This window comes from Lepus europaeus, chromosome 18 (assembly GCF_033115175.1).
Source record: "Lepus europaeus isolate LE1 chromosome 18, mLepTim1.pri, whole genome shotgun sequence".
Lineage (NCBI taxonomy): Eukaryota > Metazoa > Chordata > Mammalia > Lagomorpha > Leporidae > Lepus > Lepus europaeus.
Window position 1 is genome coordinate 60,024,685 of NC_084844.1, and position 23,751 is coordinate 60,048,435.

Sequence of the window (23,751 nt, forward strand, 5' to 3'; positions counted from 1 at the left end):
TTTTTTCCTTTTTTTTTTTAAATTTATTTGGCAGGTGGAGTTACAGACAGTGAGGGAGAGAGCCAGAGAGAAAGGTCTTCCTTCCGTTGGTTCACCCAGTGCTGCGCCAATCTGAAGCCAGGAGCCAGGTGCTTCCTCCTGGTCTCCCATGCGGGTGCAGGGCCCAAGGACCTGGGCCATCCTCCACTGCCCTCCTGGGCCACAGCAGAGAACTGGACAGGAAGAGGAGCAACTGGGACTAGAACCCGGCACCCATATGGGATGCTGGCTCTGCAGGTGGAGGATTAACCAAGTGAGCCATGGTGCCAGCCCCTCAGGCTGCTCCATTTCAAATCCAGCTCTCAGCTAATGCTTCTGAGAAAGCAACAAAAATGGCCAAAGTACTTGGGTTCCTGCCATCCACATGGGAGACATAGTTCCAGGCTTCTGGTTTTGGTCTGGCCCATTCCTTGTCATTGGGGCCGTTTGGAGAGTGAACCAGTGGATAGAAGATTCATATTCATTCTCTCTCTCCCTCTCATTCCCTCTCACTCTCCCCTTCCCTTCTTCTCTGTAAATCTGCCTTTCAAGTCTTTTTTTTTTTTTAAAGATTGTTCTTCTTAGTCTTATTCTCATCAGTCATAGGTAGGTATATGTTGGTAAATACTTTTATCTTTCAGAAGAGAAATTAAACTGATGGTTGCTCTGAACCATGAGAAATATTGTTCAGTAGTGAAGCAACATATTCATGGATAATAGTTTTAATTAAAGATTGTATGAAAAATTTGCATACTTTCAATGGTATAATAAATGGCTTGAAAAGTGGTTTTGTTGTTGGCATTCAGCCTACTTTATTTATATCTATTTCATTCCCATTGTATCTTGTGAAAATATTAAATGTCAAATTGGAATTTATGAGTTTGTGTAGGTGTGTAAATTTTTGTTCTAAAAAATACCTAAAGTAGAAAGTTCATGTTTCTCTTCAAAACCTTTCATGTTGGTATTCTGTAACAAGGGTTATGATTGACATTTGCTCTAAGAGGCTTTGGGTAATTCAGTAAAACTCATGAGATCTTTTAGAATAGAAGATAATTTATACTAAATAGGATTAAGCTTATTCTTTTTTTTTTTTTTTTGACAGGCAGAGTGGATAGTGAGAGAGAGAGACAGAGAGAAAGGTCTTCCTTTTTCTGTTGGTTCACCCTCCAATGGCCGCTGCGGCCGGCTCATCGTGCTGATCCGATGGCAGGACCCAGGTGCTTCTCCTGGTCTCCCGTGGGGTGCAGGGCCCAAGCACTTGGGCCATCCTCCACTGCCTTCCCGGGCCATAGCAGAGAGCTGGCCTGGAAGAGGGGCAACCGGGATAGAATCCGGCGCCCCAACCGGGACTAGAACCCGGTGTGCTGGCGCCGCAAGGCAGAGGATTAGCCTGTTAAGCCACGGCGCCGGCCGAATTAAGCTTATTCTTGATCTTGCTTAAATCTCTCCATGTTAGTACTGTGCTATTCTCCTTGCACAGATAGTCACATACACAATTACTGTAAAAGTCTGAGATACAATGATAAATGAGATTTTGAAAGTTTGTGATTTTAAAAGAAATAATGAAATACTTTAAACACACAAGAAAGTGAAGTAAATAATAAATTTCCATTTATACCTGCTTGTTTATCTCTTCTTAGCAGGCCTGTTGTGCAGGTTTTAACCTTGGTGAACAGTTAAAGAAATGAAATAATAGTTTTTCCAAAAAAATGTAAAGCCAGCTATAGGAGTATGTTTCTGGGCTGCAAGGAGAGTATTCATTTTACAATTAAGCTTCCTTGATTTCCTCTTAGGACAATTAACAATCGCCATATTTCATAGACTTATGTGGTCAGCAAGGGCAAGGTGATGGCAGTTCTCCTGTGGACACACACTTGAGAACACATCTTCCAGAGTAGCCTCTGATCGGGTATCCTGGGTTGGTAACGAATGGTTTGAGAACTCACACTTGAATTATTTTACTAAGAATTATAACCACTTTTTGTATTATAAAAATAATGCACTTTTACATTTAAAGGAAATGGAAGCTATATAAAGAAGTTAATTATTTATGATTTAAGACATGTTGACTACATTGAGATTAGTCTATCCACAAGTCAATGGCTGTTTAAAGATTGTATTCTGATTTTTCATTACAGAAGCATTTTTTAGCCATCCTTTTCTTGAGCAAGTTCCAGTAAAAAAATGTGAGTACTTGGTGTTTTGCATTTTTACTTGAATCAATGCAGACAATAAGTGCACTTTGTTGTGCATCTCAAGATTTCATTGAGGTTCTCTTACATACCTATAATTGGGCTTATTTAATGACAATTCTGTTTTTCCTTTCAAATCCAAGTTGAAAATTTCAATGATTGCTTCATTTTTAGTTTGATCCATGGAAGCTATAATAAGTAGGTAAATACAAAATTGTGATCAGCATCAAGGTGTAGTGGTTTTGATGGGCTTTTCTATTGGTCATGTAACTGCACTTCAAAGAAGAGACAGAGCTCTTTGTCGGTTTCTTCCCCCAGCTTGCCCAGTTCCAGTGCCTCTGTATGCTGGCTCTGTTTCCGGAAGCTCCTGTGGCAGCTCTCCATCTTGTCGTTTTGCCTCTCCACCAGTAAGTTCTGGTTTTATTAAAGAGATTTCGGATTTAGTGCTGTTGCATCTATTTACATACAGACCTGCAAATATGTTGTGAATTGTGCTTAGTGTGAAGTGTTTACAGTGAAACTGAGGTTCAGGAGAAAGCGTTACAGTTGGGTCAAATGGACCTCTGCCCTTACTTAGCTATGTAAGCTTCAGCAAGAAATGTCACCTCTCTGGTCCATTTTCCTTTGAACAGTGAGTATGGTACTGCTATCTTTTTATGTTCTGTGAGATTTTGGGGATGGTACTTGAAAACAAAGAGTACCCATTACAGGTAGATAGGCAATATTTATTTTACCCATATATTATAAATGTCTGAGCCAGATTTTATTGGCTTGGTCTCACATAATTGTAATTACTGTCCTCACTTCCACTCAGACTTCTTCCTTCCCTCAAGTTATAAGCCATTTCCTTCATGACTGTGTTCCTTCTCATTTAAGTGCTTCTTCCTGAACCTGAGAGCTTCTGGTAACTTCTTCCTACCCTACTCACCCAGGGTTTTGTACTGACCCTCTCTCCAGTCTGTTGCAGCTTTGTGACCTTAAGGCTCTTTCACAAGCTGCTGGTGCTGGGCTCCTGTGGTAGGAGTTCTATTTTCCACATTCTCCTGGCACATGTGCGTTTCTTAAATTCTGCTGGCTGAAGGTTGGGGAGTCAGGAAGAGAGGCAGTTGTGTGATTAGCTGGTTGAGGCAATTCAGATTTAAGAGCATGGGGCTTGGGAGCTGCTACTTTCTTTACAAGTGACAATCTCTCTGAGCCAGTTTCCTCATTTGTAAAGTAAATCTAATTTATCTACTTTATGGGGTTCTTTAAGGATTAGTGAGCACACAGTAAGTACTCAGGTAGTAGCAGCTGCTATTATTATTTTCCAGGAAAACCTGGTACCCATAGTCATAGCAGATGTGGAAACAGCCTCCTGCAAGCAGATGGCAAAATACCACAAAAGACAAAAAAATCCCTTTCTTACACAATTCTGCAAATTCAAACCAAATAGAAGAAGTGGTGTGTTAATAAGGCTTCTGTTATATTCTTGTCAATTTGAAAAATTAAGAGGAAAAATAACACTGTTTTTATTGTGTGAGTCTGGAATATTACAAAAAAATACCCCTGTGGATTTGGAACTCACTGGGGAGAGACTTTATTTGGAGATTTGGAGTCAGGCAGACTGGGCTCAGTCCTGGCCCTCTGCTTGCCTGCTTAACTCTGAGAAGGTCAGTTGGCGTGCTGAATCAAGGTCTCCTTATCTAGAACTTAGGCCTCATCACCCTTGGCTCCTGGGGTGTTGGTGCCTGGCTGCAGGTAAGTGCTCAATACATTGTAGCTGTTACTGTGAAGTTTACATTTTCCCCATACATTGTGACACCTAGCCTCAAAAGCAAAGCTTGTGTCTCAGAAAGTAACCACAGGGAGGAACCTGATTGTGGGAGAACAAGAATAAAGGATCCTGGAGGATGGTAGATGCCAAGGCCTCCAATCAGACCAGTGACAAGGATCAGAAAAAGAGAGCTCAGTAACACATTGAATGGGAAATTTGCTTTGACTGACAGGCATGATGGGATTTTTATTGATTGGGGCAGCCCTGAAAGGAGAAAACAAAGCAAGAGCTAGCCTGGGGCTTCGAGGCAGAGCAGGAGGGAAGAGGGGTAAAGCAGGGGGAGGAGGAGCAGAGCAGGTGGGAGGAGGGGCAGAGCAGGGGGAGGGGCAGGAGGGAGTAGGGAGGCATATTTGGATGCTAAAAACCTTGGTGGAAACCATTTTTAGGAGGCCTTTTTAAAACTAATATTTGAAGTGAAAATAAAAGGGAATTCAGGTGCATTTATCATCTCTAATTATTGAGATTAGAAAAAAGAACGGTTTGATAGAGCTTGTAGTTAAGAGACTGCCAAAAGTGAGATGATTTTACCTGGACATCTTTGGTCTAAAGGCCGATACAGACTCTCATACTGAGAGTTGATACAGGCATGTAGTATAACGTTCTTTCTTTATGTTCTCATGCACATATAGTTGATTATTTATTTCAGAAGAATCTTTGAAACACAAAAAAATATAATGAACAACAAAACTCCAGATCACTCCTTTTGTTTTGATACTATGAATCAAATGCTATTTAGGTGATAAAAATTTCTTTAGAATACCTATTATGTTTCATGACATTTGTTGAATGCCTGCTTTGTGTGAATTTTGGTTTATACTAATGAATGACATGACCAGGCCGCTTACTTAAGAGATTTTTAGTTTAATGGTGTGGACAAGAGGTGAGTAAACTCGATCACTATTAGAAGTGTCTGTGTCTTCAGAGATGTGGATAAGGGGCATCAGACCAAGGACTGCTGAGAGGAGAAGATTGAGCTGAGTTTTGAAGAGAGTTAACAAGAGGAATTAGTAAAAATGTGCTGTTGCAGACATAGGAATCCCTGCACATGGATAATAGAAGTTTGACCCACTGAAGGTACTCTTCTCATCCCCTGGAGACATTCACATTTAAATTTGCCTTAATTAATTTAAATTTAAAATTTGGTTCTTTGCTCACAACAGCCACATTTCAAGTGCTCAGTAGCTGCTACTGCTGGCTACCATATTAGACTGCTCAGATATAGAGCATTTCTTCAATTGCAGAAAGGATCAGGCTGCTTTGGGTAATTCAGTCTAGTGGAAGTAGAGAGCTCTGGCATTGTAGTGAGAGAAAAATAAAGCCAAGATTTGAGTGCTGAGCAAGAGTGTAAACTGTATCCTTCAAGCAGTGGTTGGCCCTTAGGATGATTGTAAATGGAGAAGTGATGTGAGCCTGTGTGTTTTATCTAGATTCTTCCAAAGTAGCACCAGGGATTGCGTCTCTCTGTTAGAGGAAGGAGAACAACCTGAGGTGGTTGCTGTTATTGTTATTATTCCTATTATAGACTAAGCAGTAGAAAAAGAGGAGGGGCAAGGTAGAATGGAGGGAAAGAGTTTGAGTCTTAGAGGACATTTGAACTTGGAACTTGAGGAGGGAGACCCTGCTGGTGGTTGAATGGTGACTGATGAAGTCGCTCAGTGACAGAACATGGGAGCAAGGCTTTGGAGTAGAAAAGTGCTGAATTAATCAAGTTCAGGCTCAGCATTTTTTTTTAAGGTTTATTTATTTACTCAAAAGTCAGTTACACAGAGGAGAGGCAGAGATAGAGAGAGAAAGAGAGAGAGAGAGAGGTCTTCCATCCGCTGGTTCACTCCCCAGATGGCCACAACGGCCGGAGCTGCGCCGATCTGAAGCCAGGAGCCAGGAGCTTCTTCCAGGTCTCCCACATGGGTGCAGGGGCCCAAGGACTTGGACCATCTACTGCTTTCCCAGGCCATAGCAGAGAGCTGGATCAGAAGAGGGGCAGCCAGGACTAGAACTGGTACCCATATAGGATGCTGGCACTTCAGCCAGGGCTTTAACCTGCTGCGCCACAGTGCCGGCCCCCAGGCACAGCATGTTGTCTGTACAAGAGAACCTGGGTTTTGAGCTTGTTAGAAGGAACTAGCCTTGGGGTAAAAATTGAAGAGGACTGGTTACTGGACACATGGTTGTTAGAAATAGAGTTAGAGTGGTCACTAGGGGAAGGATACAGAGTGGATGGCCCAGGTGGCACCGAGGGGAATTCTGTACCCTCCATCTCCTCCTCTTCAAGGGGCAAGTGAGAAATTTGTACCCACAAAAGAGAACAGGAATGAAACCCCAGGAAGTAGGATGAAAAATAAGAGAGAATGGAGTCATTGGATGAAGGCAAAGATAGTCAAGACAGAATGATCCGTGGTATATATGTGGCAGAGAATCAAAGCCCCTGAGGGTGGAGGAAATGTCTGTTGGATGTGGCAGTTGGGAGTTGTTGGTGAGCTCAATAAAGGCCATTCTGGGGGCCTGCGCTGTGGCATAGCGGGGAAAACCACCCTCCGCCTGCAGTGTCAGCATTCCATATAGGCACCGGTTCAAGTCCCAGCTGCTCCATTTCTGATCTAGTACTCTGCTATGGTCCGGGAAAGCAGTAGAAGATGGCCCAAGTCCTTGAGCCCCTGCACCTGCATGGAAGCCCTGAAAGAAGCTCCTGGCTTTGGATTGGTGCAGCTCTGGCCATTGTGGCCATTTGGGAAGTGAACCAGTGGATAGAAGCCATCTCTCTCTCTCTCTCTCTCTCTCCCCCTGTCTCCCTCCCTCCCTCTCTTCTGTAACTCTGCCTTTCAAATAAAATTAAATAAGGAAAAGACATTCTGTCAAAGGATTGAAAGCAGAAAGAGGATTATGATGGGTTAAGTGGTCTACAGAAAGTGAGGATTGAGTCAGTGAGGACTGATAATGTAAAAAATCTGTGTTAAGAAGTAAGAGAAAGGGCTCTAGGGATTTCACATGAGAGAAAATGTAACCTGTTGATGGGCAGACAGGGCGGTGGGGAAAGCCACAGCAGGAGGAGAGGATGCAGCGGAGTTTATCAGAGCCCTTGAGGTGGGGGAGAAAAGACTGTAGAACGTCTCACTCAGATGAAAAAGGACCAGGATGCAGATAGCTTCATAAGTAGCAGAAGAAGAAATTGAGAAAGCCCGTGCCTAAACAAAAGATACGGTGGAGTTAGATATTTGGAATCACATTTCAACTTGATTACTTTTTAATTTTGTGGTTTCTGGCAGATTACTTGACCATCTGAGTTTTGTCAGAGTAGGGCTGACACATGGGAAACTCTGAAGAGAGCTTAACCCATGGTTGATGCTCAGTCATGTTAGTCCTTCCATCTTCTATTCTCTTTATTACCTTTTTGTATAAAAATCTCTTCAAAAAGTGGCAAGATTATGGGGGTGGGTGTTATGGCATAGCAGAGTGAGCTACCACTTGAGATGCCTGCACATCATATCAGAGTCCTGGTTTGAATCTTGGCTTCTCCACTTCTGATTCAGTTTCCTGCTGATGCATCCTAGGAGGCAGCAGGTGATAGCTCAAGGCCTTGGGCCTCTGCCGCTCATGTGAGAGACCCGGGTGGAGTTCTGGGCTCCTGGTGTTGGCCTGGCCCAGCCCTGGCTGTTGTGGGCATTTGAGGAATGCATCAGCAAGTGGAAGATCCCTCCCTCTGTCTCTGTCATTCTGCCTTTCAAGTAAATAAACACATATTTCAAAAAGTGTTTAGGAGTTTTATGTTATGTATGTGTCACACACGCCAGAGTAGAATGGTAATTTAGAGAGGATCAGCAGCAGTGAGTTAGGTATTTAAGACTTGAAGAGCATTATGTGGCAATTTTCCTTTTCCTAAAAAAGCCAGTGATGCCACAGGGTGTTGGGACTTAAACATAACAAATTATGAAGTTAATTGTTTCAGAAAATCATTGTGTAATACTGCATTCCATTAGAGTTTTCACTGGAGTCCTTGAACTAGGCCAATACCAAAAGACACATAGCCAGTGACATACTCTTCTGTGACATGGATTGACTGTTTGTCTAAATATATTGTTTGCTTTTTTTTCTTTCCTATCCTCTCTCTCCCAAACAAACCAACTCCATCCCCTAACAAAACAAAATCGAAAGGAACATATCTATACCTGTAAGGTTTTCTAAATCTTTTTGTGAGTGTAAATAACATTCTAAAGTTTGGGTAGCCTGTTTGATTGTGTCTTCTCTTACACACAGATGGTCTTTTTGGTTTCCTGTTTGTAGTGTTTTCTTCATTGTCGATTTAAAACTTTTTTTATGTGTGCAGGATGTCATTAAAGTTTCTGGACTTTTCTGGTATTTAGTGTCTATTTTCTAGACCATGAGCTGAGGGAGGGGGACTGGGATGGTAAAAATGCAACCTTCCAGAATCTTGAGGAGAGGCAGAAATGTGCATATGATAGATGCTATGATGTAATTTAATGTGTCATTTTTGGAAAACGTCTTGGAAGTATTTGTGAACATTTTTAAACTGTGCTTTTCTAAAGGAATGATTTTCCAAAGAGAATTTTTGAAATCTTAGATGGACCTGAACTTTATTCCCAGTTTTATGAAACAAAACATTCTTTAGTTGAGTGACTATTTGTACTTGCATTAGGCCAGTTTTAATTTTATTTTGTTAATTTTAGTCCCTTCCAGATATGCAGCATATTCAGGAAGAAAACTTATCTTCCCCACCATTGGGTCCTCCCAACTATCTACAAGTGTCCAAAGATTCTGCCAGTACTAGTAGCAAGAACTCTTCTTGTGACACGGATGACTTTGTTTTGGTTCCACACAACATCTCGTCAGACCACTCATGTGAGAATCTTTTCTACTTATACACATTATATTTGTTAATTTACTAAACTAGCACTTCTTAAAATTTTTTATATCACACTTTCTTGTGTAGGGCACCTTTTCAAATGGGCATTTTATTTAGTTTTAATTATCAGAATTTTACACCTACAATCATGTTTTATTATAAAACAATAATTTTGCATTCTGAAGTTACATAAAAAGCTTTATTTGAAATAATCTCAAATTCTATTTGTATTCAAACAGAAAGAAATAAAGAAGCTAGCAGGAACCTGGAATTAGGAGAGAAACCAGAACTCAGTCCCAAGCACTGTGAAATGGAATGTGGCCATCTTAACTGCCATGCTATATCCGTACCCCTCCATTCACTTTTTGAAGCCCCTTGATATAATTTAATTTCAGCTTGATAAATCCGACAAAAATAGTTGAGAGATTTTGATGTAATCCCAGTGATTCTGTAGACTTACTCATATTCAGGGACAGTCAGGATCTCTAGTGTTGAATCGTCCAAACAAGATTGTTTCTCCATGTTTGTAGGACTTTTTTTTTTTTTTTTTTTTTGACAGGCAGAGTGGACAGTGAGAGAGAGAGAAAGCTCTTCCTTTTGCCGTTGGTTCACCCTCCAATGGCTGCCACGGCCGGCGCTCTGTGGCCGGCGCACCGCGCTGATCCGAAGGCAGGAGCCAGGTGCTTCTCCTGGTCTCCCATGGGGTGCAGGGCCCAAGCACTTGGGCCATCCTCCACTGCACTCCTGGGCCATAGCAGAGAGCTGGCCTGGAAGAGGGGCAACTGGGACAGAATCCGGCACCCCGACCGGGACTAGAACCCGGTGTGCTGGCGCTGCTAGGCGGAGGATTAGCCTGTTGAGCCACGGCGCCGGCCTGTTTGTAGGACTTTTAAAAATGTGTCTCTATACATTTTTATATTTTTCTACATTAAAAGCACTCATATCTTTTTGTTTTTATTCTAGTTACCTATGTGTTTTTGTGCTGCTGTAAGTTTTTTAAAGTTGCTCCTATCCAGGTCTTTGTGCTGCCAAACCTCATGGTCAGTTCTCAGTCTTTGTTTTCTTGATGTCTCCATGGCATATGTTATAGTTGGCCACACTCTTATTTTTAATTTCTAAAATGTTATTGTGAGTTATATCCTACATATAAGATATTTAAAACATCTGTAGAGTTTAAAAGTAATATGTAACAAAGACCTTCTGAGTCCCCTCCTGATTTTCTTTTTTGTCTGGTTTTCCATCTTTTGGTCTTACTGCTCTACTTTTAGAAGATTTCTGTGATGTTTTCTTGGTAATTTTTTCAAAGAATATAATTACAACGTTGTGGGCTGGCTTTTGGCATAGTAGTTAAGATGCTCCTTGGAATGCCTGCATCCCATATTGAAGTTCCTGAGTTCTAGTATTGGATACATTCCCATTCCAGCTTAGGAATAATGTGCTCCCTGGGAGATAGCAGGTGATAGCTCAAGCTGGGTCTCTGCCACACACAGAGGGGACCCTCATCAAGCTCCCAGCTCCTGGCTTCAAAGTGGCCTAGTCTCAGTTGTTGTGGGCATTTGGAGAATTAACCAGTAAATGGGAGATCTTTGTCTATCTGCCTTGTTTATTTTTTTCTTTCAAATAAATAAAATAAATAGATATTTGAAAAAATAGTCTATTAGGACCATTAATCAGGGCTGGCACTGTGGCATAGTGGGCTAAGCCTCCACCTGCAGTGCTGGAATCCCATATGGGCGCCAGTTCAATACCTGGCTGCTTCACTTCAGATCCAGCTCCCTGCTAATGCACCTGAGAAAGCAGTGAAGGATGGCCCAAGTGCTTGGGCCCATGCACCCATGTGGGAGACCCGTAAGAAGCTTCTGGCTCCTGGCTTTGGATGGGCTCAACTCTAGTCATTGCTGCCAATTGGGTAGTGAACCAGCAGATAGAAGACCTCTCTCTCTCTCTGACTATCCTTCTATTTCTGTGTAACTCTGACTTTCAAATAAATAAATAAATCTTGAAAAAATTGTTGTAAAGTTAAAGTATTTATTTGAAAGGCAGAGAGAAAAAGAGAGATCCAAGCAGTGTCTTCACTGCTGTTTCAAATGCCCACTTGGGCTTTATTTTTCTTTCTAGAATTGGGAGACACTTCATTCAATAAAATTGATTAAGTGTTCTAATGAGCCAAGCAGAGAAGGGTGTTTTTTTTGTTTTCTTTTTAAAAAGAAAAGGAGTTACACAGAGAGAGGAGGAGAGGCAGAGTGAAAGAGAGATCTTCTATCTGTTCGTTTGCTCCCAGTTGGCTGCAATGGCTGGAGCTGTACCAATCCAAAACTAGGAGCCAGGAGCTTCTTCCTGGTTTCCCACGTGGGTGCAAGGACTTGGGCCATCTTCTGCTTCCCAGGCCATAGCAGAGCTGGATCTGAAGTGGAGCAGCCAGGACTTGAAACAGCACCCATATGGGATGCTAGCACTGCAGGCGGTGGCTTTACCTGCTATGCCACAGTGCCGGCCCCAAGAAGGGTATTTTTTTTTAAGAAGGAAAAAGCCTGAAGAAAGCCCAAACAGGTATCTAAAAGGGAATATCATTTCAAAGTTATTTTTCCTTATAAGGTGGGAATGAGGAGACAGAAAAAATAGGAAAGCAATTGATTGGTTAACATCAGGTTATTTTAGGTTACTTTTTTGTGAAAGGATTAGGTAACTTCATTATAGTGCCAATTGAAACTGAACCATTTGGAAAATTTGTTCTCTCTCTAATGTTTCTTGGAAGATAAGCTGAGCAGTTTAGTTGCAGCTTGTTACTGTTAACACGTGACTCCATTTTTTCTTTAGCCTGTTCTCTTGGGGCCTGTTGTCTAGTCTAAAACAGTGAACTCCTATATTTCTTGTTTAACTTTTTTCTATTGAGTTTTTCATTTATGCTGTCATGTTTTTAAATGTTCAGAGTTCTTTCTTTCCTTACTCTGAATATTCTTATTTCAAGGTGCAATATTTTGTTTTTTTTATATGATCATAATTAAAAATGAAGAATTTAAAAATTTTGTAAGTTCTGTATAGGTGGGGCTTATTATCAGTAAGTGAGCTCTACACTAGGTTCTATGGGTGGGGCATTTCTTTAGACTGTTTTCTTTTTGGAGGGCCACTCCAAAGAAGACTGATCAAGTCTTCTGCCTAAAGAGTATAACCTGGCACTGCTTTGAAGAAGTTTGGAGATCTCAGTAGTCAATGTAAGGTTTTACTTACTCTCCACCACCAGCCTTTTTTCTCTGTTGGAGTACCCTCGCCATTCATTCTTAGTGTTCTGCCATCTAGAGACCTTGTTTTCCTCTGTCCCGAATATAAACATCCATTTTTTAAAGATCCTCTCCTCAACTCTATGTAAACAGGACTGTCTGCATAGAATTGAGAAGAGGAAATGAAATACTGTCATTTTAAAAAATTCTGTATTTTGAAAAATTTTATTGTATATGCTTGAATATACAATAAAAGATACATATATAGTAACAGGGTAAGTATATATAATAAAATGGCTACTATGGTCAAACTAATTCACATATCCATTGTCTTACATAGTTATCCATTTTTCCCCATGTGGCATGAGCAGCTATAATCTTATCTAGCAAAAGTCTTGAAGACAAGTACACAATTGGGGTGAACATTATGGTGCAGCAGGTTAAGCCACCACTTGGGACACCCACATCCTTTATCAGAGTGCTTGTTGGAGTCCTGGCACCTCTGCTTCTGATCCAGCTTCTTGCTAATGCACCCTTAGAGGCAACATATGATGGTTCAAGTAGCTGGGTCCTTGGCACTCACGTGGGAGACCTGGATGGAGTCCTGGGCTCCCACCTTAGTCCTGGCCCAGGTCTGGCTGTTGTGAGCATTTGGAACATGAACTAGCAGGTAGAAGATATCTCTCTCTCTTGCTCTACCTTTCAACTAGATGAAAATAAATGCATAAGCATTTAAAAATCAAAACTGTATTCTTACTGCTTCTAAATAGACTTTCAAATAATCCTCTTTTTAATTCTACCTTAAATGCCACTTTGAGAGTTATATGGCTCTACTAATTACTCAATCTTTTGGGGCTGTGTGCTATAAATTGGTTTACTTCTAGGACTAATGGCTGGCTAAGGATTCTGTCTTCTTGGGTCTACTTAGTCAAATACTCCTTGTCCATCAATTTTCTAACTTTCAGATTTTTTGTAGCTGTGGAATTTTCTGTTCTTTCACCCTGTGAACTTAGTTTGTTCTCTTTGCTCATCTCTCCTCTTTCCTTATATTTTCCAATAACAATATAGTATCAAAATAGTGATACAAATACCACGTGAAATGAGACTGTTAAAAACCACTTTTAAAATCCTTTGTGGATCTTTTGGTTCTTAGGATACTCTCATTAGGAATATGCAGTAAACGATTTGAGTTTTAAGGTCACTTGAAATAATTTCCTTTTGATGATTAAACTACCAAATTGATACATAACCAGTTAGGTTCCTTTACTTTGTTTTACTTTTGGTTTTCAGGAAATTTTTTTTCTTTTTCTGATTTCATTTTCTTTTATAATTATGTATAACTCCAGACTTAAAGTTTAAGACAGAATATACTTAGTGAAACCTAGCTTCTATCCTTGCCTCCTCTACTCTGTTTCCTCCATTCTCCGATAGGCAGCTATTTAATGTCTTTAAAATAGACTCTGTCCTTACTGTGATTTGATACCTGTCAGCCAGTAGCACAGTGTGGTGACTGTAGTTCATAATAATGTATATTAACTGTATACTCCAAATATAAAGGAATGATAAGGAAATGGAAATGCTGATTACCTGGCTTGATCAGTTCTGCTGTATACATGTTGAAATACTGCATTATATCCCATACAATTGTACAAGTATTACATATTAATAAAAGTAGAAGCCAAAATGTAAGAGGCCCCTGCTTACCCCACTGCTCTTTGATCCCTTACCCTGATTTATGTTCTGTTATACTTCCATCGTATATGACATTATTATATGTGTTTTTGTACTACTAGAATGTAAGCTTCATGAGATGCGCCAAGTAAATGCATTTCCGGATTCCTATTTAGGGGTATTCAAAGGGATATTTGTGATTTTTCTTCCCCCTTTTGAATATAGGTTAGTAGCATAGTTTATTTATTTTTTTGTCTTTTTTTTTTTTTTTTTTTGACAGGCAGAGTTAGACAGTGAGAGAGAGAGCCAGAGAGAAAAGTCTTCCTTCCATTGGTTCACCCCCAAAATGGCCGCTACAGCTGGCATGCTGTGCTGATCTGAAGCCAGCAGCCAGGTGCTTCCTCCTGGTCTCCCATGTTGGTGCAGGGCCCAAGCACCTAGGCCATACTCCACTGCCTTCCTGGGCCACAGCAGAGAGCTGGACTGGAAGAGGAGCAACCAGGACAGAACCAGCACCCCAACCGGGACTAGAACCTGGAGTACTGGCGCCACAGGCAGAGGATTAGCCTAGTGAGCTGCGGCGCCGGCCAGCATAGTTTATATTTATTTATTTTATTTATTTTTTATTTTTTGCCAGGCAGAGTTAGTAAGAGAGAGAGACTGAGAGGAAAGTCTTACTTCCGTTGGTTCACCCTCCAAATGGCCGCTATGGCCGGCGCTATGCCGATCTGAAGCCAGGAACCAGGTGCTTCCTCCTGGTCTCCCATGTGGGTGCAGAGCCCAAGCACTTGGGCCATCCTCCACTGCCTTCCTGGGCCATAGCAGAGAGCTGGACTGGAAGAGGAGCAACCGGGACAGAATCTGGGCCCCAACTGGGACTAGAACCTGGGGTGCCGGCGCTGCAGGTGGAGGATGAGCCAAGTGAGCTGCAGCGCCTGCCCAATTTTTAAAGTTTATATTATTTGATTAACATTGCTATTCTACTTTAACTTTAATAAAGGTATATTAATTATTCCTTTACAGGTGTTTAAAATTACAGAGGACAATATGATATAGTGACACAACAGTGATAGAGATAGGAGTCCCTTGAGATCTGAGCTGTGTTCTGCTCCCTTACAGTTAACTCAGAGGTGGATGAAGATGACTTTGGCATGTGCTGAGTTTTTCCAAAAACTCTTGCAAGTCCTGAGGGAATGTAATGCAGAAGCATTAGATTACATTAAACTTTGTTATATAATTAGTTCTGGTTTTATATATGTACTGTATGGGTGGTCTGCAAAAAGTTCAAGGAAAACGTGTATTATGAAAACATTATGCATGGATTCCAAAAATTATTGTACCAAAAGAAACTAACCTTTTAATTCCATTTTTTCACAAACTTTTTGAAGTATCCTTACATGCAAAAGTGTTCAGTAAAAGCTACAGAGCTTATGTGTGCAATGAAATTAGCACAACCCTCTAAACTTTTGGGGTGTGTGGCCCGATGGTTAAGCCACACTTGAGATGCTTGAATCTCGTGCCGTGGTGCCTGGGTTTGAGTCCTGCCTTTGCTTCCAATCCAACTTTCTGTAAGTGTGCGCTCTAGGAGACAGCGGGTGATGGCTCAAGTACTTGGGTCCTTGATACTGTTACAGAAAGCTGGATTGGAGAAATCCCCTTCAAACAGGCACTAGAGGCTGGGTGGAGGATCAGCAGAACTGGTTTATTAACGTCGATGTGCCCAGTGGAAACTTTTCCCAAGACTGGGCATCTGATGCAGGTTTCTTAAAATATTTCTAGGTTTATCAGAATGCATTAACAGTTACAGTCTTGGTGGGCTTCGTTACAGCCTTAGGACTCAGGACCACTGATGAGGAACTTCAGGTCACACTCATGGAGACTTGATGAGGGCGGAGAGGAGGGCTGCAGAAAACCGAGATTAGGATACCTACCCCGACATACCAGCACCTACAGGGAACAGATTTAGGTGACTGCCCAGACAAGCCAGCACCCTGGGGAACTGGAGCAGGGGTTACAGTAAATAGAGATTAGGACATCTGCCCTCCTCAAGGGTCTTGTCTCTCCCTTGTCTCTGGTCACAGCCTAACTTCCTCTTCAGACTGAGTTCTGGGCTTTAGGCTTTGACCTGACTTAGCCCTGGCTGTGACAGGGATTTGAGGAGAGGACCAGTGAATTGAACATCTCTCTCTCTCTCTGTTTTTCTGTCTTTCTTGTACTCTGCCATTCAAATAAAATTGAAATTAAAAATTAAAGAACTGGAAAATACAAATAAGTTATTCCAAAGACTTAAAAAATAACCTTTTGCCAGTGAGAAATGAAAAGAAACCTGATAAAAATGGTAGCACATATTTGTGTGTGTTACACGTTGAAGAAGATACATAAATTCTGCAATAGGTATGTCACTTGACCTTGAAGAAGGCTCCAGGTGTTCTTATAGAAGTGCTAGCACTGGAAGAGCTGCAGGCTGTGTATGCAGCTGGGTGCAGGCTTCTGTTCTTTCTCATGGACGCAATTGCGGCATAAGCAGACAGGAAATGCATGCATGCTGTGTCAGGGTGTTTCCTGATAATAATGTCAGAACAAGTTTGCATTTTTTAAAGCAGGTGGTATGGTGGGACTAATTATATTATTTTTCTCCTTTAGATGATATGCCCTCTGGAACTGCTGGAAGACGTGCTTCCAATGAGTTCTTGGTGTGTGGATGGTATGTGTATATAAAATCTATAAACAATTCTTCATATTTTGGTATTTTGAATTAAGGCTATAGAAGTTTTTATTGTTGATTTAATATCTGTAGTTACATAATTTCTCATTAAAATTATTAATAAAACATATAATCTATCATCTTAACTTTGAAAAAACACTTCTTATTTAATTTATTTGATAGACAAAGACACATTTAATTTATTTAAGAGGCAGACCAACAGAGAGGGAGCAAGAGAGAGCGAGCGTGCATGTGAACTCACCTGACAGCTCGTTCTCCAAATGCCTGCTGGGGCCAGGGCCAGGCTGAGGTCGAAGCTGGTTTCTAGGAGCTTGATCCAGGTCTCCCATGTGAGTGGCAAGGGCCAGCTAGAAGCATTAATGCTGCCCTCCAGAGTGTGTGCACCAGCAGGAAGTTGGAATTAGGATCCAGAGTCAGGAGTTTTGACTGGGGACTCCAGTAGGAGATATCGGTGTCTTAATTGCCCAGCCAAATGCCTGCCTCTTCCTGGTTTCTTTGTGAACTCTTTTTGCAAATTGGGCATTTGACAAAACAGCTACCTCTCCCATTCTTATGCACTGGCTATGTGCAGGGGAAGACTAAACATCTATCACGGTGCTTACAGATTATGGGACCCATCAGACCATTCCTGGAAAGTGTCTTCTTTGGGAATGTATCTTTGCTTTTATTCAGATAAACACAGGTGCTTCTGAGTGTTTTAATTTCCTGTTCTCAGAAATTTGCAAGTCTGTTACATTCCTCTGTCCTTAATCTCTTGCTCCCCCTGGTGCCTGCCATCAGAAATCCAGAGTCTGCTATTAAGGAGTTCACAGCTGTTTTCCTTGGCCTGACTGTGTCACTATTCCATTCCTGCTGTGAGCCAAGCAGTACAGAAACTGGTTCCTCGAGCAGACCTTACTAGAATGCTGATACAAGGTTGGGTGGATTCCTTTGGTTCCAAGGGAAGAGGAAGGAATTCAGTGCTGTTCTCCTGACCCTGCCTTGCTGAGCCTGATGATAAGAGGGTTTAGGGTAAACAAAAAGTGAACTTCCTTTCCCGCCTTGGTGCCATCTCTCCTCTTACGCATTTCCTTCTGCCTGGGTTACAATTCCTTAACTAGTTCCTAGTTCACAGAAAGATATTTTGGTACACATAAATTGCTTTTAAATCAGTATCTCCATGAGCAAACAAGGACCTATGACTTGTTAGTCCTATGTCTTGCTTACATCATATTTTTTCATTCTTTTAAACATGAGATAGGGTGTGAGCATCGTGGTGCAGCAGGTAAGCTGCTATTTGGGACATCCATGTCCCATATCAGAGTGCTGGGGTTCAAATTCTAGCTCCACTGCCAGTCCAGCTTCTTGCTGTGCACACTGTTGGAGGCAGCAAGGGGTTTCAACCACCCATGTGAGAATCACAGGTGAAGTTCTAGGCTCCTGTCTCAGCCTTGGCTTTGTAGGTATATGTGGGGTGAACCAGTAGATGGAAGAGGATCTCTGTCTCTTTGTTTCTCTGTCAGTCTGCTTTTCAAATTGAAAGAAAAAAGAGTTTTTGCAAAGTTTGGAGAAAAGTAAAATATGGATAAAAGATATGGTCATTACCTATATACTCATTCCTTCAACTCTGTTAAATCCTAACATTTTTGCCTTTTAACTGTTTGTATGAAAGGCAGAGTTGCAGAGAGAGAAGGAGAGAGAGAGAGAGAGAGGTCTTTCATCCACTGGTCATTCCCAAATGGCCACAAAGGCCAGGGCTGGGCCAGGCCGTAGCCAGGAGCCAGGAAACTATTTGCATCTTCCAGGTGGGTGGCAGGGGCCCAAAGACTTGGGCCATCATATGCTGATTTCCCAAGCACATTATCAGGGAGTTGGATTAGAAGTGGAGCAGCCAGGACTTGCAACAGTGCTCATATGGGATATCGGCAGTGGCTTAACCCACTATGTCACAGTGCCAATCCCCTAACAGTTGTTGAGAGAAACAAAATATGAAGTCAGTTGAAATCACACACACACACATACATATATGTCTATACTGTTATAAGCGATATGTAGATTTTTTTGCATGATTTATATAAATGGCATAATACATGCTTTTTTTTTAAAAGTTTTTAAAATTAACAACCGAGTGTTAGAAGGATAAGCTGAGGTTTTAAATGTCCTGGACTGCAACGATGAAGTAAAAAAATCTAGACAGGACAAATGTGAATATAGTTTCTTACTTGTGTTACTACTGTTGGCTGTGGGTCAGCTACAGCTTTGCTTCATGTGTTGTGGTCTTTCTGGTGTACAGATTGGAAGGGCAGCTCTGATTTGGGACATGCTTTCTCAGAAGAAAGGGAAAGAGAGTGATGGCAGAACTGCACACGGGCTCTGAAAGCTCGTGCTCTGCCCTCCCAGCTGGGCGCTGTTCTTCCACACTGCCTCCTGGGGGGCTTGTGGTAGGCAGCACGGTCACCAAAATAAGCTTACCTTTTAATTCCATTTTTTCTTTGCACTTTTTAAAGTCTCCTCTTAAATTTCTAGGTTCCCCCCCCCTTTTTTTTTTACTTCCTGCCCCCCCTTTTTTTTCTGGCATCTTGGGCTCCCTTTTAGCTTCCTTTCCTGTGATACAGTTATTTAACTTTTCTTTGCTTCACTGATGCGTGTATTTTTACCTAAAGAAACTTCTCTTAGTAATAGGTTCTTCGTTACCTCTGTGATGGTCTACAGTACAGGTAGGGAGCGTAATACCTATTCTTCCTGCACCTGGGCAAAAAGTAGGTGCAAAGAGGTTGGTATATCAGAATTCTGAAGACGGATTGTTCCCAGACAGTGATGGAGGCCAACTGCATCCACAGCCTGTAGTGCATGAGAGGATGTTACCTCCGTGTGGAGTCCCCCTTTTTCTAGTGGCCTCCCTTCATAGATAGTAACTTCTTTCTTGCTGGACCCTTCACCTGCTTTTCATGTGCAGGTGTGGGACCATATGCCAGGCTGGTCCCTTCTCTGTTGTTGCTTTGGCCTCAGGATCAATACCACTTATCCCCAGGGAGCTTCCCATCACTTCTCAGAGCTCTGTGTGAGTCACAGCTATGGCTTGGCATTTGTTTGCATAGGTCCTCCCTTCTTTCTGGGTGTTACATTCATTCTAGGTGAATCCTTGCTGGCTTGATTACTTGCTAACTTCATGGATTTACTCATGGAGTCTTCCTAAAACACAGAGGTGGTTACATAAAGACTGAATCTGAAGAAGCAGTCACCCACTCTTACCCCTTGCATTTGTCTTCTCTCAGCTTTGTGAGAGGAGATAGAATGGCCTGCGGCTGTGCTGTTGTGCTGTCAGACTGCATAATCTTTGCAGTGTTCGGTGGGGCTCAGAGATGACGGTCCACACAGAGAATCCCCTAAACTGTGAGACCTGCTGGAGGTGAGGAGCTTGTGCTGGAGACTTTTTCCTTCCTTACCTTGGGCTCAGAGAGTCAAGCGATGCTTACATATTGATTTCAGTAAAAAGCAGATAGAAAAAAGGCTGCAGTACCCTTAGCTGACTGGAGGTCTGGGCATTTGTCCAGGGAAGACTTTCTGGGCTCTGAGTCTGTTTTCAGAGCCTGTCCAAAGACTGAATGAGACAACATTTCACAACACTCACCAAGGCTGTTCCCTTCTCCATGTGCCGGGAAGAGGAGGAACCAGAGTTAGAGAGAAAAGGAAGGGGAAAGAGAGAAGGAGGGAGGGAGGGACAGAGAGAAGGATAGGGAGGGAGGTGCTTTGAACTATGAGATTGCTAAATTTACTTCTTAGGGTCCCTCTATCTAGCTTTCCAATTTCCCATTAGAGATGGAAAAAATATTAGAACTTGACAATGTTTAAGTTAAAAGAAAATCCCTGATATACTTCAGAATTGAATGCTTTCAGAACTTTTTGTTTACGTCTTAAAAGGAAACAGTGGGAAGATGGCAGTTGTCCATCCACATGCTGATACTTGTGTCTGCTGGTTGCTTGTTGTAAGGAACTTGGGCTGTCAGACCTGTGTGTGTATGGGCTTACAGGCCCTGGGTTGGTGAATGAAATCTCTTGAAGTTTTGAGTGGTAGAGAGTTTATTTTGTTTTAGCTGTTCTCAGGATTCAGATAAACTGAAGAATCAGATGTATGATGTTAAAAACAAAAATCATCATATTAAAAAGTACCTAATGGAAATACCTAAATGAAAACCAACCCATTGAATGGTGTACAGTCTGAAATCCCCCTGGATGTAAATGACTGTGTGCTGACTGTAGCTGAGGTTTTCTGCTATCAAGAGCAGTCAGGGTAAACAGTTATTGTTTCTGTGGCTCAAAGAAGGTAATTGTCTCCAGTCCTCCTGGCCTTTTCTTTCTGTTTCTAAGGTAACTGCTAATAGCGAGAATGAGGCACATGAGAGATTGATTGATTTTCTGGCCATCAGTTCATTCTCCAAATACCAGCAATATCTGGGGCTGTGTCAGGCCAAAGCAAATGCCTGGAACTCCTGTGGCATCTCCCACATGAGTGGCAGTGGCTAAAATACTTGAACCAGCACTTTCTACCTCCCAGGGCACATATTACCAGGAAGCTGGATCAGAAGAGGAGGCAGAACTTGGTCCCAGGCACTCTGACAAAGGGATGTGGGCCTCCTAAGCAGCAGTTCAACCTGGTGCTTCACCAGGCTTGCTCCCAGTCATCATCCATTCATACATCCATCCATCCATCCATCCTCCCTCCCTCCCTTCCTTCCAAATGCAGAGTTCGAGAGAGAGAAAGAACCATCTGCTGGTTCACTCCCCAAATGGCTGCAATGACGGGCTAGGCTCGGCCAAAGCCAGGAGCCAGGACCTTCTTCCGGGTCTCCCATGTGAGTGCAGGGGCCCAGGGACTTGGGCCGTCCTCCACTACTTTCCCGGGTTCATTAGCAGTGAACTGGATCAGAACTAGAGCATCCAGGACTCAAACCAGCGCCCATATGGGATGCTGGCGCTGCTGGCTGTGGCTTAACCTGCTGCACCACAGCACCAGCCTCCAAGTCATCTTTCTTAATGCCCAGCATTGTCCCTTGTTTGTTTCAGGAAATTTTCCAAAATGAATTCAAAGTTATCCCAGTAATACTGTTTCTGAATTGATAAAAAGTGAAGAAAGAAGCTTACTAAAGAAACCAATACCAGACACTTGAAAATGTGGACCTCTTATCAGTTGTGTGCTTTGAGAGTTGCACAGTGTGTTTTCTTTTTTTTTCTTTTTTTTTTTTTTTTCGACTGGCAGAGTGGATAGTGAGAGAGAGAGACAGAGAGAAAGGTCTTCCTTTTGCCGTTGGTTCACCCTCCAATGGCCACTGCGGCCGGCACATCTCGCTGATCCGAAGCCAGGAGCCAGGTGCTTCTCCTGGTCTCCCATGCAGGTGCAGGGCCCAAGGACTTGGGCCATCCTCCACTGCCTTCCCGGGCCATAGCAGAGAGCTGGCCTGGAAGAGGTGCACCCGGGATAGAATCCTGCGCCCCAACCGGGACTAGAACCTGGTGTGCCGGCGCTGCAAGGCAGAGGATTAGCCTGTTAAGCCACGGCACCGGCCTGCACAGTGTGTTTTCAATCTTCTTTAAGACAGATTTTCTTGGGAACCCTAACTGCATTCATGACTTTGATAAACATTCCAGTTATCCTTGCTCTTGAATTTCCTGTTCTTCTACCCAGTGTATTTTCCTAGAAAATTTTTTTTCCCTGTCATATAGAAATGAGTAGTAGAATGGGAGTGGATGAAACAGTTTGTTGACTGTGGACTCTTACTGATGTTGTAGAGGAACTTTTCATCCCAGGTTATTGTTACAGCTCTTAGCCCTTGTTGTGCCTATGAATGTCAGGACAGCTCTTTAGATAACAAATGTGACTTTTTTTTTTTTTGCCTCTAAATATATATTTTGTAACTTAGACATATACGGTGATCATTTGGCTGTTTCTCAGATTTTCTCTCTCATTAATGGGTCAAACAAAAGAAAAACCTTACTGATACTTCTTTTCTTTTTCAATAAATTATGATTGTAGGCAGTGTCAGCCTACTGTGTCACCTCACAGCGAAACAGCACCAATTCCAGTTCCTACTCAAATAAGGAATTATCAGCGCATAGAGCAGAATCTTACATCTACTGCCAGCTCTGGTACAAATCCACATGGTTCTCCAAGGTAAGCTGCCATTTTTCCTTTCTTCTTTTTCTTTTAAAATTTCTTTTGATACTGTTATTGAAAGATCCATGACTTTTGGTGACAGACTTAATCTCTTCCATATGTGTATAATGGAAATGTACAAAATGGAAAGATTTTATGATTGACCCATTTAAGTGATATTTATGCTTAGCTGGATAATATAATATATGCACATATAATGAGGGTACTTCAAAAAATTTGTGGAAAATGGAGTTAAAAGATACATTTATTGTAATGCAAAAATTTTAAAATCCATGCATAGTTCATTCATAATATACACTTTTCATAAATTTTTCAAAGTGTCCGTGTGTATTTATTAATATAATTACTTTTAAGAATTGAGTAAGAACTTGTTAAAATAATGAAATCCCACATGTAGCAGATTAGTTACATATTGTTTATTTCATCCTTGTCTTCAGATTACACTAACATTTTAGTAAAGGAATAACAAACACCAGTAACATAGGATAGATGTTCAAAGGCTGGTGTTGTGGCACAGAGGCTTAAGCTACCGCCTGCAATGCCATCATCCTGTATGAGTACTGACTGAAGTCTAGGCTGCTCCTCTTCCAGTCCCCCTCACTACTAATGCACTTGGGAAAGCAATGTAAGATGGTGCAAGGACCTTGGCTCCTACATCCAGATGGAGTTCCTACGTCCTGGCTTTTTCCTGTCCTAGCCCCAGCTGTTGCAGCCATTTGGGGTCGTGAACCAGCAGATGGAAGATCTCTCACTTTCTCTAACTCTGCCTTTCAAAGAAATAAATAGATCTTTAATAACAAATAGAAAAAGAGATGTTCAGTGGATGAGATATTTTCATACTTTCTAGAAAATGGGAGGAAGATGGAAGAAGGGCTCACTTTAGCAGGGCTGATGTGATTGTGAATATCAGAGAGCTGACGGAATGAGATTTACTGTGCTCTCCTAAAGCCTCAGAGAAGACAGATCTCAGAACTCAGGAGGAGTAGAGAGAAGAAATAGCACTTCAACTTCTAGTAACTCACTTTATAGCTTCATGCACATAGGCATAAACATTCTACACATATAGTCCTTGCCAGGTATGAGATTGCATACATGCAAAATTATT

General features: G+C 41.9%; 1 protein-coding gene across 3 annotated transcripts in view; it reads left to right on the forward strand.

The window, feature by feature from the left end:
* Window positions 1-23,751, forward strand: part of ULK2 (unc-51 like autophagy activating kinase 2) — an 85,496-nt gene that overhangs the window by 33,858 nt on the left and 27,887 nt on the right. For all 3 annotated transcript variants that reach the window (XM_062175519.1, XM_062175521.1, XM_062175520.1), the window contains 5 exons: window positions 2,157-2,204; window positions 2,529-2,617; window positions 8,706-8,877; window positions 16,414-16,474; window positions 22,506-22,643. In XM_062175519.1, the coding sequence (XP_062031503.1) occupies window positions 2,157-2,204; window positions 2,529-2,617; window positions 8,706-8,877; window positions 16,414-16,474; window positions 22,506-22,643 (508 nt within the window). The remainder of the gene's footprint in view (window positions 1-2,156; window positions 2,205-2,528; window positions 2,618-8,705; window positions 8,878-16,413; window positions 16,475-22,505; window positions 22,644-23,751) is intronic.